The sequence below is a fragment of the Hyperolius riggenbachi genome, chromosome 2, assembly GCF_040937935.1.
Source record: "Hyperolius riggenbachi isolate aHypRig1 chromosome 2, aHypRig1.pri, whole genome shotgun sequence".
Taxonomy (NCBI): Eukaryota; Metazoa; Chordata; class Amphibia; order Anura; family Hyperoliidae; genus Hyperolius; species Hyperolius riggenbachi.
Window position 1 is genome coordinate 265,756,899 of NC_090647.1, and position 16,490 is coordinate 265,773,388.

General features: G+C 40.9%; 1 protein-coding gene across 1 annotated transcript in view; it reads left to right on the forward strand.

Moving 5' to 3' along the window:
- Positions 1-16,490, forward strand: part of VPS53 (VPS53 subunit of GARP complex) — a 176,960-nt gene that overhangs the window by 88,025 nt on the left and 72,445 nt on the right. The window contains exons 11-13 of the mRNA XM_068268614.1: positions 335-476; positions 4,934-5,029; positions 6,459-6,553. Of these exons, the coding sequence (XP_068124715.1) occupies positions 335-476; positions 4,934-5,029; positions 6,459-6,553 (333 nt within the window). The remainder of the gene's footprint in view (positions 1-334; positions 477-4,933; positions 5,030-6,458; positions 6,554-16,490) is intronic.

Here is a 16,490-nt window from a genome sequence, read left to right on the forward strand (position 1 = left end):
CACCTCCGGCTACATGTCCCCTAAGGGTCAAAAAAAGGAGGTGAGTCCGATTGCTGGGCTCCATAGCTGGGCTGTGCAGGAGGCTGAAAAGCCTGCACAGCCCAGCGCAACAAAAACAGCCTGGTCCGTAGGGGGGTTTAATACTGCGGTCCTCAAGTGGTTAAATGGCTCCAAACCAGTATCCATGTCGACTGCCGACTTTCATTCCCTTGACTCTTACAGGGTTTGAAAACCAGACTAAATCATTTCTATACAGGACTCTAAATAGTAGTGGGCCCAGTAGTTTTAGTTCTGCAATTGTCTACTTTCACCAAACTTCTTTCTCTTTTTGCAGAAACGATCTTGGAAAAATCATGAGGACAAGAGCAAAAGAGATTGAAGTTAAGCTGCTGCTCTTTGCTATTCAGAGAACCACTAACTTTGAGGGTCTTTTAGGCAAAAAATTCTCAGGCTGCACCCTCACTGACACTGTAGTGGTAAGATAACTGTATACTTTGTCTATTTTGTATGTGGTCAAACACTATTTATGGCGATACATTTACTGGTGCTGTGCTCTACCCTTTCTACCACTGATGGGACAGTTTCACATAACTTTTAGTAATCTGGTAGTTTAACATCAGATACAGAGCTAAACATACCATCTAGCAGCTTGGTTAGCAGATTGTCTAGTCTTACTTTGTGTATGACATTAGGTTTCTAGTTCAAAAAAATGCATTTTAAGATTTTGATCATGTAACCTAAAGCACGTCATCAGAAATAGTTAATGGGAGGATTGGTGGCAGGGGCTGCTGCTGATTGGCTGAGATATGGTATGCTGCTCAGAGTACAAGGGGGTGGAACAAAGACTGAACATTACAATTTGTTGCTATGGAAGTCTGTGATGCATGAAGTAACAAACTCCTCCCCTTGTTCCCATGGAAGAATCAGATGGAGGAGGTGGGCATCATATGTGTTGGCTTTGTGCAAAGGAATTAATTCACATTTAAACTGATGAGATAAACGGTTTTATATATCCTCATACTACAGATGTACTAAACATGACTTTTAGATGTCCCACAGTTTTATGTTATGTTTAAAAACTTAAAGTAGGTTCATGGTTTTGTTTCAGCTCAATAGAGTAAACAAGCAGCTCGGGGTGACCCAAACCACTAGGAATGTATAGGGGGGATAAAAGAGACCGAAAAGCTCTCCTACTAATAAGCAATGCTTGGTGAAATTTTCCTTCTTAAAACAGAAGGAATCTTGCAATAATTTAGCTATAAATGAACATTTGTGGTTACCCACAATGCACTAGGTTTGCAGCGGTATACCGCGGTAATCATACCATGGTCCTGACTCCAGGAGCATGATATGATTACCATGCACAATGATACCGCGGTATACCGCTGCAACCCTGCAATGCACCACTACTGAATATGCAAATTATCTCTTTATACCCCAGTAAGCCTGGCAAGCATCCAGAACCGCTGGTGTATAGCAAGCCTATAGCTTTAAAGAGGGTGAAAATATATGAACAATTGACCTTTTTATCTTTCTATGCTCAATTATCTGCCAGAAAAATATTATATAGCTGTAATTCCTTATCAGTGATGGATACTATAGTTTGGAGAAAAACTGTTAGTTGCATAGCTGAATATTAACTCTTTCAGGCAGAGAAAGAAGAAAAGCAACACAGAATATTTGTGTGCTAGACTCTGTACATACACGTCTATCTCAACATGTCACTTAAAAGGAACCTAAAGTAATAGCAAAAAAGGCAGTTCAACTTACCTGGAGCTTCTAGCAACCCCTGAAGAGGCCTTGTGCCTGTCTTGACACTGAGCATTCCTCTGGTCTCCTGCAGCACCCCACTTTCGGTTCTGGCGACTCAGTGAGTTGATGGCCACAGTGGCAGCATGGCCCTGGCCATGCATGTCCTCGATCATGTCCTGTGCATGTGCAGTACGTGAAAATCTCGTACTGCGCTTACGCAAGACTCGCTTAATCGACGAAAGTGGGGTGCTAAGGAAGACTGGTGGAACGCTCAGTGACGGCGTGGGAACAGAGCGACTGCAGGAGGGCAGTAGAAGCCCCAGGTAAGTTTAACTGGCAAGGTTTTTTTTTTCAATTATTTTAGGTTCCCTTTATTGCACTGATCTCATTTTTTTTTTTGTGATTGATTTTTCCAGATTGAATTTATTTGGAACAGCTGCATGCCATGTTGAACTTATGTAATGGGCCTGACTGATCCCCTAAATGCTGGTAAAGTTGCCATGCACAGGGAGTGCACGGGCACATTTAACACTGGACATTAATCTATTAGCGCCATAAGTGTTACCGTGGTTACATGCGCGTTAATCCAACACGCAAGGAGCTAATGGGATAGCTCCACCTACTCTAGTAACGCAAGTGGTGCTAGTGGCCTAACGGCCAGTGCTCCCCCTCCTCTAGTATTGGTAAGATTGCTGCGCGCTTCCTGCAAATACAACTTTACCAGGGCTCAATGCATCAGGTCCAGTGTCCCTTAGTCGCCTTACTTTGTAAACAAACTGGAAGGGGGGGACAAGAGCTTTTAAGCTTGCTCAGTTAAAGAGGAACTTCAGCCTAAACAAACACACTGTCATTAAGTTACATTAGTTATGTTCATTAAATAGATAGGTAATATAATCTCTTACCCACCCTGTTTTAAAAGAACAGGCAAATGTTTGATTTCATGAGGGCAGCCATCTTTTTGGTTGAAAGGAGGTGACAGGGAGCATGAGGCACAGTTCCAACTGTCCTGTGTGCTGATCACCCCTCCCAGTTGCTAGTCAACATGAATAACAACATAGAAAATCCCATCATGCTTTGCACAACATCAGGGAAAAAAAAGCTCAGGCAGTTTTCTTTGATGGGTGGAACTTGGCTAAAAATGCAGCTAAAAATGATGCTTTGGTAAGAAAAACAAAGTTCTGATGCTGTGAAACGGTTAAAGACACACCAAGCCTTTTCAGTGCTGCTGAGTAGATTTTTATTCCGGAGGTTCACTTTAAGCTGGGAGGCCTGGCTCTTGAATTAGGTGTTTGCCTTTCCTAATCATCTCCCAATGCAATTTACCAGAGGTGAATGGCAAACAATATGTTAATAATGGTCTGAAGAGCAGGATACACCAGAGCTGAATGTCAATTGAGGTGGCTGAATATTTGCCTCAATATGATATGTCAGCTTGATATTTTTAACGATCTTTGAGAAAAGAAAAAAAACCTGTTTTTTACTTTGTGCTTATAGGGTGCTGAGTGTTGCTTTATGAGAGAGATGATGAATGTAAATGAGTTTAGCATAAGGTTGCAAAAAGTATCTGAAGGGTCTGAATACACACTAGATTTTCTTTTTCTAAAAAAAAACTCCTTGTGGTGTCTCTGGAAGAACACCAGTTTGCATGTTATCATCTTCATATATAATTCGGCATACAAGTACGCTTTTAATTTACAGAATGCAAAATATTTGTGTGTGCTTTTCATTATCCCCCAGAAAGGAGAATGCTGGTTCACCCGAGGACAAATGCCAGGGCCAGAGAAAGGCCAGTGTGTTTCTCTACACAAAACTATCACTTATGTATTGATAAAATGGTTTAAAAAATGTAACTCTGATTTAATGGAGAGGAAAAAAATATTTCCAGAATAACTACATACATTTTTATGGATTTATGAAGACATTGCAGCTGTGTAGCTCATAAAGGTGCAAAATTTATGATGGTGAGACAGGTGTTAGTAGTCAGAAGGGTATGGTCAGTGAGATGCAAATTAATCCATGTTAATACAGGATTATACAAATGTGTGCAGCTTGGAAACGGACTAGTTGAATTGTGCCAAGGTGGAATTTGATCGATCTATTGTGATCGAATTGTGAAATTCCTCTAGATCTGCATACTCCCCACTTCCTCGAGTATCAATGTAAAAGTCACCACAGAAAAACGTTTCACTGTATGGACTTTGAAAGGAACCCGAGGTGTGAGACCTATGGAAGCTGCCATATTTATTTCCTTTTAAACAATACCAGTTGCCTTGCAGTCCTGCTGATCTTTCTGGTCAGTAGGGTCTAAATCCCACACCTGAAACAAGCATGCAGCTAATATTGTCAGATTTGTCATAGACATCTGATCTGCATGTTTGGTCGGGTAAGTGGCTTAAAGTAATAGAGGCATGGGATCAGCAGGACAGCCAGGCAATGAGCATTATTTAAAAGCAAATAAACATGTCAGCCTCCTAACAGGTTCCTTTGCACAGTGAAATGAAGTGCTCGTCTGAGTGCTTTCTTTCACAGCTCATGTGCAGTTTGAAACTCACAGATGCGCAGTTCAGAATTGTGTGGTGCTTTTTGGGAGGAATTTCCAGAAGGCTCAGGAGGGGGAATAGGAGGAGTTATGGGGACCACTAGCAGCATCGGGAGACCCAATGGAAAATAATCTAACCCATCATAGTTACATAGTTATTTTGGTTGAAAAAAGACATACGTCCATCGAGTTCAACCAGTATAAAGTACAACACCAGCCCACTCCCTCACATATCCCTGTTGATCCAGAGGAAGTTGTTTTTTCTCCCGATTCAGGGGTACTTTACCATCCCTGCCTGATTCTTACTACTTATCCGTGTCTTAGATAAACATTTGTTTCTTCATGTACTGAGTTTTGTATGCATATTATGCAGCTTGAAAATGGATCAATCCAATTCCACTTTGGCAGTTTTCGATTGGTGTATTTTTAAGCTGCATTCATTTGCATACCAGCTCTGACAGGAAGTTGTATCGAGAGTTCATGTCCATACTGCTCCTGTTTGATAACTGGATAGATTTTCCCATGATAACTTTAGGAAACCGTTCCCGAACCAGATCAGACATGTCAGAAATAATGAATGTTAGGTTTTAGGAATACAAGAAATATATTTAACATCTATGCATTTAATTTTTTTTTTTCTAGAAAAAGCCAGAGCCCCAAGCTCCAGTTTCAACCAATCCCTTCCTAGACGATGACAACATGGGAGATGAGTCTGCTCTTGAAAGTGATCTGGATAAGGTGACTAAAAGGGATATACACATAATTTATTCATTTATAAGTTTGTAAGGGCTTTGCAATAGAACGTGACTTAAGCCTCATACCCAGCTAAATGGTCTTCAACAGACGCTGCCTCGGCTGAGAATTTAACTTGTACAGCTGTCCCATGACGTAGTTTAATGATCCAGCATGCTAAACTACTAAACGACAAGCAAAAAACAAGCGCATTTTGCTTGTGCTTACCCGCATGCGTAACACAGCTCACTCGTGTGCTGCCCCATCATCCCTCCTCCCCTTTCTTAGTGAACAGTGCACACTGCTCAGCGATAGTTGACCAGCGTGTCTGTACAGTATTCATTAAAGGTGTGTACAAGACTTAAAGAGTAACTGTCAGGCTGCAGAAGCTAATTTAAACCTCTATTCTCCTGTGTTAAACAGTTTAGAAGGAAGCTCAAAAGCCATTAGTGAAGATAAACATTTCAGTTACCTTTGATGTGTGCTTATCTTAAAGTCTGTTATAGACCCATAAAGACGCAAGCCGCAGCTAAACTGCAAAGCATTCTGGGGCCCTCCCCTCGGCTGCTAATGAGACGGTACAGGAGCTTCTAATCAGTCCAGCGCGAAGCACTGATAAATCTCGGGGCAGAGTACACTGCAGGACTCAGCTATTGTTCCTAGCCACATGGCTCATTAATATTCACTGCACACCGTGTTGTTCAAGAACGAGCTTATCTGTGATCAGAAGCAGGCAGGACATGAGGACACATTTGGCTTCACAAACATGGAGCCTGCCATGAGCTGTCAGGAGCATCTATCTCTGCATATACTATATACAAATTCTGTGAAATCCAAACGTGGACAGTGAAATGCATATGTAATGTAAGTACAGCCAATCTTTAGCTACTGATATATGTGTTTATTTTCTCTGAGACCCTATACCTAACAGCTCCTCTTTAAGCTTTCATGCGATTTCTTAAGTGAGTAATTGTAAAACGAACTGCATTTGTTATGATTGATTTGAATTCCTCCTGACAGTTTTCTTTATAAACTTGTCATTAAGGGCTGGCCATTAGAACACCACAACAAATGGTCGCATACAAGGGGACTCATGTGAGGCCAGGTGCAAAGAAAAAGGGAGCAAAATAGTTCACTTAAAACAATCAGAATCTTGTTTTCATTTAACAGCCTTGGTTTTCTTGGGCAATCAGTTTTCTTTTGCTCCAGTTTTGTTCTTTGTTTTTAATACATCTGTTACAAATCAGCCATTGGGCGTTGGTCACTCATCGCTGATCAAACATGACTGTAAATGGGTATAAAAGACACTGATCAAATATATATAATACTGATGCCACCCAGCTGTCTGGATTTGATTGATTCTTTGTGATATTGAACGGGACATCCATCTATTATCTATGTATTTTTTTACTTTAAGATTTTACTTTGTTTACAGCCAAAGAAGCCGAAAGTACCAGAGAATCCATTTCATGGGATTATTTCAAAATGTTTTGAGCCCCATCTATATGTGTATATAGAATCACAAGACAAGTAAGTGTCCTTTCTTTTTCACTCTGTGGTGTCATTTCTATTATGAGTGAATTTAACTTGGGTTAACACTACGTGAACAATATCAGTAAAATCGCCGATGGTTAATGTGGCCACTAATGATCCAATTTCTAGCGAAAAATTGTTCAAGCGATCAGATAATTCTGAATGGAAGAAAAATCGTTCACTACACCATCAACGAACCAATCTTTGTTTCCTCTCTATCACAACCAAGAAGAAAATCCAAATTTTGGTGTGAAGAAAATCCAATCGGATTTTTATAATCGCTCGTAATTGATTGTGCCCATCAGCAGAGATTGTTTACAACCAATCCGATCAGAATTTCTCATCCCTCAAACGATTTTTTGCTAGAAATTGGACCATTACTGGCCACCTTTACAGAGATTGAGACCAATGGTTACTGTGGACAAGGGCCACACTGGGCAAAGACTGGGCACTACCTGTAACTATTGGCAGAGATTGCTGACCATCTAGAATTGCTGGCAGACATTTCTGGGTTTCATATCTCTCATGGCAGATATTTGTGGGCTATCTGTGACAGCTGGCAGAGATTGAGGTAATCTGTGACTGCTGGCAGCAATTGAGGACCATTTTGAACTATTGCTAGAGATTGGGGGACACTTGCGACTATTGCCTGAGATTGGGGATTACTTCTGACTACTGGCAGGTAGGCCAGCCTCATAGTAGTGAGGGAATGCAAATTTCTCAAAGAAGCCTCAGATCTTCCCCAAGCAGCCCAAATCTTCAGGGGACAGAGTAGCTTGGGGACATAGTGCTTCCTGGTGCCCTGACACCATGCTCTCTCTTTAGATGCAGTAAAGAGGTCCCTTAAGTTTCAAATACCATTTATCTAAAATTGCTGTTGCGTAAACCGTGTTTACAAAGAATCAGACTGAGAAGAATCCTCATGACTGGAAAGTTAAAAGTCTAATCTTTATTTCATCACAAATCCAGACACAGGCAGAGTACTATGACTTAGGAGTGATCTGTACTCCTGATACGTGTGAGTCAATATGCCTGTGTTTGGATTTGTTATGAAATAAAGATTAGACTTTTAACGTTCCAGTTGAGCAGATTCTTCTCATTCCGATATCTGATTGGTTTGACTTAACATGTGTCCAGCTCCTGGACTGTTTCAGTGTGGTGAGCGTTATGATCTACATTTGCCTTATATATTTAAAAGAACCACAGGAAGTTGAAGTGAATCTGAGGTGATAAGATAAACAATTGAATATATCCTCCTACTCCTGAAATTTACTTTTTTAGATATCTCACAGTTTTATGTTTAAACACTTGAAAAGTAGATAGTTTTATTGTCTCTGCTCAATGACAGTTTTTCAAGTGTCCCAGTGCTAGAATATATGAACTTTTGACCTTTTTTATCTATGCCCTGCACTCAAAAGCTGTTCTCAGCCAGGAAAGAGTTTTATGGCTGTAATTTCTTATCAGTGAGGTTTATGTTCTAGTCCAACTAGGTCTACTGGAGAGAAAAGGTCACTTGCATAGCTGAAAGTTTAACTTCTCAAGACAGAAAAAGGAACACAGCCTAGTTATTTGTATGCTTAGCACTGTACATAAATGTCTGTCTCACAATATCACATACCACCTTGGGTACACTTTAAGAATAAGATCTGAAGTATATGCTTATTTGATTTTTTTTTTGTATTTCAATTGTTTCGGATTCTACAATTGTTAAATGTTTCCTGCCTGTCAATTCTGCTGTCTTAAAACCTCTTTAAGAAGTTGTAAGACCTGACATTAATGTAACAAAAAGTGTTTTTGGATCTTGCTCATGACTAACACAGACCACACCTGGCTTAAGATCTCCTGAATGTATTTCTAGAGACACTAATGGAATGAGCGGGTTTGTGCTTGACTCTGTGCCCCACAGAGAACAGGATGGGCTGCTTCTGCCTAGGAGTAATTGCTTATTGTCGATGCAGGACAAGTCCATGCCAGTTTTTAGCACTATTTTAAAGCATATTACAAGCAAAGAGAGAAAAGTATTTAAAATGAATTGCGGTTAACAGTTATTACTTGAGAGATACGTTTTATTTAAAGCATAGTGGAGTTATTTTTAAAGCCACGCTATGAGCACAAAAATAGCCATTGCTGCCCACACCCTTTGCACATATTGGGATTACTACAGAAAGGTATGAAAAAAATGCAGTAGTCTAATGTTGCCCGGAATTCTTCCTCTTCATCACCCTGGCAGCCTGGTACTTAATATCTGTTGGCCATCTACTGCTAAATCATGATGAACGGGCTGCAGACATCGGTCTGGATTTTTATGAGCTGAACACCATATCCAGAGGTAGATTAAGGACAATAAGTCAGATGTACAAAGCCTGACTGGCATGCCCATTGCAGCTGTGCACGAGTGGAAAGACTAGAGTACGATGTTGCAGGGGATATGTCTGCACTTCACTACTCATGTATCAAAATAGAGGTTCAGCTGTGACTTAAAGGACACCTAAACTAAAAGTGGTGTAGTGGCTGCCATATTTATTTCCTTTTAAAACTATACCAGTTGCCTTCAGTACTGCTGATCTTTCTGGTATCAGTAGTGTCTTGATCACACAACTGAAACAAATATGAGGCTAATCTAGTTAGACTTCGGTCATAAACACGTGATCTGCTTGCTTGATAAGGGTCTATGGCTAAAGTTCCATACCCACGAAGCAATTTTTCAGGTGGCTTTTTCATGATGCCTATTTTTTTTTATTTTTTTTTTTGCGACAATGCTTAGTTATGTGCGGTGATCGCTACCTCATATTGGATCATTGAATGACAATTGTTCAGTTCCCCATTGACAGTCACAGAAATTTTACCACAATCGTTAAAACGATTGTTCGCGCCGTTGTTACACCGTGGTAGGGAAATTGAACCGAAAAGCGATCGTTGGTCATGGCTGATTAACCCCCCCACCCAATGTTCATGTGGGTGCTTGACTTAAAGAGAATCTGTATTGTTAAAATCGCACAAAAGTAAACATACCAGTGCGTTAGGGGACATCTCCTATTCCCCTCTGTCACAATTTCGCCGCTCCTCGACGCATTAAAAGTGGTTAAAAACAGTTTTAAAAAGTTTGTTTGTAAACAAACAAAATGGCCACCAAAACAGGAAGTAGGTTGATGTACAGTATGTCCACACATAGAAAATACATCCATACACAAGCAGGCTGTATACAGCCTTCCTTTTAAATCTCAAGAGATCATTTGTGTGTTTCTTTCCCCCATGCACTGAAGTTTCAGGCTGCTCTTTTCGTCCTGCAAACAGCTTTGCCCTTGTTTGTAATTCCTCAGTATGTGAAAGCCCAGCCAGCTCAGAGGACGATTTATCCAGCTGATTAGAGCAGCGTCTCTCTTCTCTCGTATCTAAATAACACACAGGCAGTGTGCATAGAGGGGCCAGAAAGGGTGAGTTCATAGCAGAACCACAACACTGAAGAACTTGGCAGCCTTCCAGACACAGGCCGACAAGTCTGACAGGGGAAAGATACATTGATTTATTACAGAGACTGTGATAGTACAAAGTGCTGCAGTAAGCCAGAACACATTAGAATAGCTTTTGGAACTTGTAGGATGATAAAAAACAGGATGCAATTTTTGTTACGGAGTCTCTTTAAGAGTATTAGAAACAGGCTAAGCAGGATAGCCAGGCAATTTATTGTTTAAAAGGAAGTAAATGTTTCAGTCTCCATATTCCCCTCAGTTCAGGTGTACTTTAATGTATTTCACAAAACTGAACTTAAGCCCCATATACACACTCAACAGTGGTCTTTTAGGCTCTCACAACTTTTCTTGTGAAACACCTAAAAAAAATATCTTGCTATTGTTCAGCTGCTTGAACAATAGCAAGAGATTTTTTTTTAGGTGTTTCACAAGAAAAGTTGTGAGAGCCTAAAAGACCACTGTTAAGTGTGTATATGAGGCTTAAAAGACTGCTGTTGTGTGTGTGTGGGACTTTACTGTGCAGTGGGTGAGGAAAACTCCAACCTATACATACAAAGTTAGGCTTAGTTCACACTGCAAATTGCAGTCGCTGAGCACTCAGCATTTGCCGATTTTGCAGTGCGTTTTCCCTCATTCCTTTAAAGAGAATCTGTATTGTTAAAATCGCACAAAAGTAAACATACCAGTGCGTTAGGGGACATCTCCTATTACCCTCTGTCACAATTTCACCGCTCTCCGCCGCATTAAAAGTAGTCAAAAACTGTTTTTAAAAGTTTGTTTATAAACAAACAAAATGGCCACCAAAACAGGAAGTAGGTTGATGTACAGCATGTCCACACATAGAAAATACATCCATACACAAGCAGGCTGTATACAGCCTTACTTCTGAATCTCAAGAGATCACTTGTGTGTGTTTACCTTCTGTCCCCAGCTTCTCTCATGCACTGAACATTACAGGCTTCCTGCAGACAGCTCTGCCTATGTCGTTAATTCCTCAGTATGTGACAGACCAGCTCCTTTCACAGCCTCCAGAGGAGGATTTTTAGGGCCGGTTCACACGGACGCTTGGCGGCGTCTACCGTCAAGCGTTCGGGACCCATCGGCTAAACTCTCCCATTCAAGTGAATAGGAGCGTTTAGCATTGCGCGGTTACCGTCGATTACCGTCGATTGCATAAACGCGGCGTTCTGATCCCGATTTAACGCATCGTTTCGGCCGTCCCTAGAAGCCGCATGCAACGTCCAGGGACGGCTAGCCGGCGCGGCTTCATGTCCCCCTGCGGGGACGAGAAACGCCGATCGCGACGATCTCTGTACCGCCGCCACCGAACGGGACGTCACAGGACGACGCGACTTCCTGGCCGCCCCAACGCCGCCTGCCGTCCGTGTGAACCGGCCCTTATCCAGCTCTCTTCTATCACTGATAAGATAGCAGAGAAGCTGCTGGCTTATGTAAATAAAACACACACTGGAGTGTGCATAGAGGAACAGTTCAACACTGAAGAACTTGGCAGCCTTCCAGACACAGGCCGACAAGTCTGACAGGGGAAAGATACATTGATTTATTACAGAGATGGTTATAGTAGAAAGAGCTGCAGTAAGCCAGATCACATTAGAATAGGTTTAGGAACTTGTAGGATGGTAGAAAAAAACGTTGTAATTTTTGTTACAGAGTCACTTTAAGCTGAATTGCTCTGAAAAATGGTACCCGCAGTAAGATTTCCATTTTCTGAAAATCGCTGTCTTGGGAACACTCTCATAGGGTGACACTGTATTAGCACTTTGCCAGTCGCCGGCGATCAGCAAGCCCAGCACTATCTACCCCAGTGTGAACCAGCCCTTAAAGCTTTTTTGGTTAAGCACACCGTATTAAAATCTGTTAACTCATCAGGATGAGATATTCTGGGAGACCAGGGATATTTTGAACTTTCACAACTCTAAGTAAACAAACATTCCGCATAGATGACCTGACGGGACTAAAGATGTCGCCACCTGTAATAAATTGCAAAATGTAAATTGGTTTAAATAAAGATTAAACATTTGGCAAACACTGGCTAAATCATTTATAACTGTATCGTGTAAAAAATAAGCTATTTTATTAATCACGTTATTGTCACTACCGTTCCTTTTTAATAGACAAGCTTATTTTGTGCACGGATATGTAAAATATACTTGTGTATCTTTATCAAAATTTTCCATTGGGCCCTTGGTTTAAGTACTGTTTATTTAGAATTTTATACACAATATTTTGTTACTGTTCCTCTTCTGTAAGTCTTGTGCCCAGTCTTATAGTAAAATATTCTTAACAGTAAGCTAGCAAGTGCAGCCAGATTCAATGAGGGTCTGTCATTGTACCTTCCAGCCAATGTAATCCCAGCTCTCCGTAATCCAGACACACCCTGTCCTGACTTTACATTGAAATGCATTTTTATTTTCCTCTTTTCCACTCAATCAGAAATGTTTTCCATTAGAGTGTTTCCCTTGCAGGCACCCTAAACTTGAAAGGAATTTGTAACCTTAGCAAAAGGTTTTGAGAAGAGAAAGTGTACAGTTTCCCAGAATGTTAACCTGTTCATGTCTTTTCCCAGTTCTGAGCTTTTCATGGGCAGTATGCAATTTAAATCTTTCCAATACTTAATGGCTAATCAGTTTTTAATGTATTAACCGAACAGCTTTTATTTTTAAAGTATTGTATAGAAATTAATGCAAAAATGAATAGGTCTTCTACACATAAATTATTCACGCACATAAAATGTGGCAGGGATTTGCCTCTTGCTGAAATTTTTTTTTTCACAAAAGCTATGTGTTTTTTTCTCATCTTAGAAAGTTGTGAGGTATAGATCTAGCACGTTTAAATTCTAACAAATATGTGCCCACTGGGCACAGTACAGGTTGTATTAAAGTGGCATTGAAGCCAAAAAAAATTATGATAGAATTAATTGTATGTTTAGTATGGATAATTAATAGAACATTAGAAGCAAAGAAAAGGGTCTCTAATATTTTTTATTTTCAATTATATAGCTTTTTTTTTTTTTATAACATTGCATCATTCTGTTATATTTGCAATTCACAAACCACACTATGTATTTTAAAGGACTACTGTAGGGGTTAGGGGGAAAAAAGAATTAAACTTACCTAGGGCTTCTAATGGTCCCCCGCAGACGTCCTGTGCCCGCACAGCCAGTCACCGATGTTCCAGTCCCCGCAGCCAGTTCACTTCCGGAATTAGCGTCTTTAAAGTCACAAACCCACTGCAGCTGCGCGACCGCCTCCTCGCTCCCGCTGACGTCACTGGGAGTGATCTGCGCTTGAGCAGTACAACATCAATGAATATTCCAATGATCCATCTACTTCAAAAATCCTAGTGGTTCTGGCATTCAATGATATCACCGGGTGCTTTGCAACATTGGCTCCTTTTATCATTTACAGTGGGTGCCCATCTTGGCAGATCAGACTAAAGAACTAGTATTACACAAAATAAGGGATTGTCTTAGTCTGCTTCACATGAATAGCTAAATAGGTGTGAACAGCAATAGGAATGTCCTGTATGTACTGTCCATGGAGTGTGTTTGTAACTCATGACAGGCATACTGTTCATTCACTTTGCACACATCACGCTCCTATTTATTTTCACATCCCTTGTCTAGTAAATTCCATTTTCAGCAATACTTTGGATGTGGGGTGCAAAGGAAAGTGCAAAGTCCAGGGTAACACCTAAACAGTGGGTTTGGGAGGTAGGGTGGATGGTAGTGTTGTCAATAGTGATATGCATATCTGGGCGGGGTACAGATGGGAATATCAGAAACTCAGTCTTGTCCAAATTAAGCTTCAGGAACCTGGCGGCCATCCAGGAAGAAATGGATGTGAGGCAGGTGGAGACCTTGTCCATGGTGGAGGAGGAGAGATCTGGGGTGTGGAAGTATATCTGGGTGTCTTCAGCATAGAGGTGGTAGTTGAAGCCCATGGAGGAGATGATTTTCCCAATTCAATTGAGGCAGTGTAGACAGGGTAGGCAGTAAAGGTCCCAGTAAGGAACCTTGGGGAACAGGGGCATGGGAGAAGATGAGGAGCCATTGAAGAATGTTGTGAAGGAGTGGTAGGAGGAGATCCAGGCTAAGGCTAGGTTCTGAATGCCCTTTGACTGCAGGGAGTAGAGAAGGAGGGAGTGGTCGACAGTGTCAAATGCCAAGGAGAGGTCCAGGAGGAGCAGGATAGAGCTTTTATTTTCGGCTTTGGCAAGGTCATGGACCACGTTGGCAATTGCTGTTCCTGTAGAATAGGCTGGATGAAAACCAGATTACAGGGGACCGAGAAGGGAGTTGGAACAGAAGAAGTGGCTCAAGTGTTGGTGGGCCAGGCGTTTAAGAATTTTCAAGGCAAAGGGGAGGAGGGAGATTGGGAGGTAGTTGGATTGTAGTGCAGGGTCGAGTGAAGGTTTCTTCAGCAGGGGAAGCACCGTGGCCTGTTTGAATATGGAGGGGAAGGTGCCGGTGTTAGTATTTCAATGGGGGCCTATGAGGGAGCCCAAAATCTTGCCACTAGCGGGGTAACCAAATTTCCACTCACCCTCTTACACTGCTACCTCTGCTGACTTGTGAATTTCTACTCTTATCTATAGTGATTGAACACTTTTATGCATGTAATGGGAGGGAGGTAGGCATTCTGAAGCAACACAAGAGACTGGTTTACCTCAGAAAATGGACATGTCAAAGTACTGTCATCTCATGGCTGGGTACTGTTAGAAATGTACTGTAACTAGTTATCTCTAGCTCCTCTCTTCAAAACATCATTTATAATTAGGTCATTAGATTTATGTGGGAAGTAGGCTCCACAAAGTTCATCGGTGTGAGATTAAAATGTGTTCATGAACAAAGACCAAGACTTTTGTTATGAAGTCGTATGAACAGAGGAGGCAAAGATAGTTATTTGGCTACAATATTAGAAGATGCCTTGGAAAGTTGAAAACAGCATTTCACCAAAGGAACCTGATACCAGCTGCAAAGCCTGCTGGTGGAAATGTTAGTTTGAGGTTGCTTTGCAGCATCGGCATCTTGGTATCACATCATAGAATCCATTTTTAATTCTTGGTTGTATAATTGGTTGCTTGAGAAAGATGCAACACCATCAGCTAAAAGACTTGCGTTCAATTGGTTCTTGCAAAATGGCCATGGCACTAAAATATTCCAACATACACACACTGGCCACTTTACCATGCTAGTAGCGGGTTTGACTACCTTTTGCCTTTAGAACTGTGTTAATTCTCTTTGGGGTAGAATCAACAAGGTATGGAAACATTCCTGAGATGTTGGTCCATATTGTCATCATAGCTTCACTGCAAATGTATCAGCTGCACTTCAATGATGAAGATAAAGTATCAGTACAGCCACACAAGTTAAAGGGGAAAAACTGTGGTTTCTGTATTCAGAAAGAAAGCCTCATATAATTCAAGGCTGTTGATTCTTGTAACATAGACTCTGGCATTCCATTTTGTGAGTTATTTTCAACTAGTAGCAGAAGTTGCTTTTATTGTTAATCCTAATTCTCATATTAAGGATCTGTGATAGCCAAGAGCTGAATATTTTCCTCTATAACCAGGAGCTTCAGAAAATGTGTTAAACTAAGTATGTTTTTATTTAAACACAGATGGGTAGACTGATTCTTTTCCACACAAAGTTGTTTTTGATGTCTGTGGAAAATGAATGCATTAGGTTCAAGCTTGCTTCGCGTTGTGGAAAATTACTGGCCCCATTATCGTCAAGAGCTTCTTTTTCATAGCACCAGTGGAGACTACTGAAATTTAACAAGAAAATGAAAGTGGTTTTAGAACTTTTACTTACAGCTTGCACATTTTTAGTGGAAAAGAAATCTAGTAAATACCGCTTTGAATAAAAGTTTTTTATACATGTGGTAAGATTCATACATCATTTAATCCAAACTGCCAGCTTTTAAAAACAAGCTTAATGGGAATCTGATGTGAAAGGGATATAAAGGCTGACATATTTATTTTCTTTTAAACAATGCATATTGCCTGGCCGTCCTGCTGATCCTCTGCTTTTTATACATGTTGCCATAAACCCCGAGCAGCATGCAGATCAGATTTTCTAACCCTAGTTTGACCTGATTAGCTGCATGCTTTTTTCTGGATTGTGATTCAGACACTACTGCTGCAATAGAGATGAGCACCGCTGCCAGGCAACTGGTATTGTTTTAAAAGGAAATACAAATGGCAGCCTCCATATTGCTCTTACTTGATCACGCTGCATGGTGGCCCAATATTGTCCCATGTGCTTTGAGGCTGACAGGAGAAAAACGCTATACAAATGTTAACCTTTTTAAAGCGGGTGCTAAGGCTGCACAGAAGGACACAGGTACACTTTAAGGACTTCTAATTTTCTAATGCCACATTCTAGATGAGATATGTGCAATGGTGAAACATTATGCATGATGTAGATAATAGATATTTTC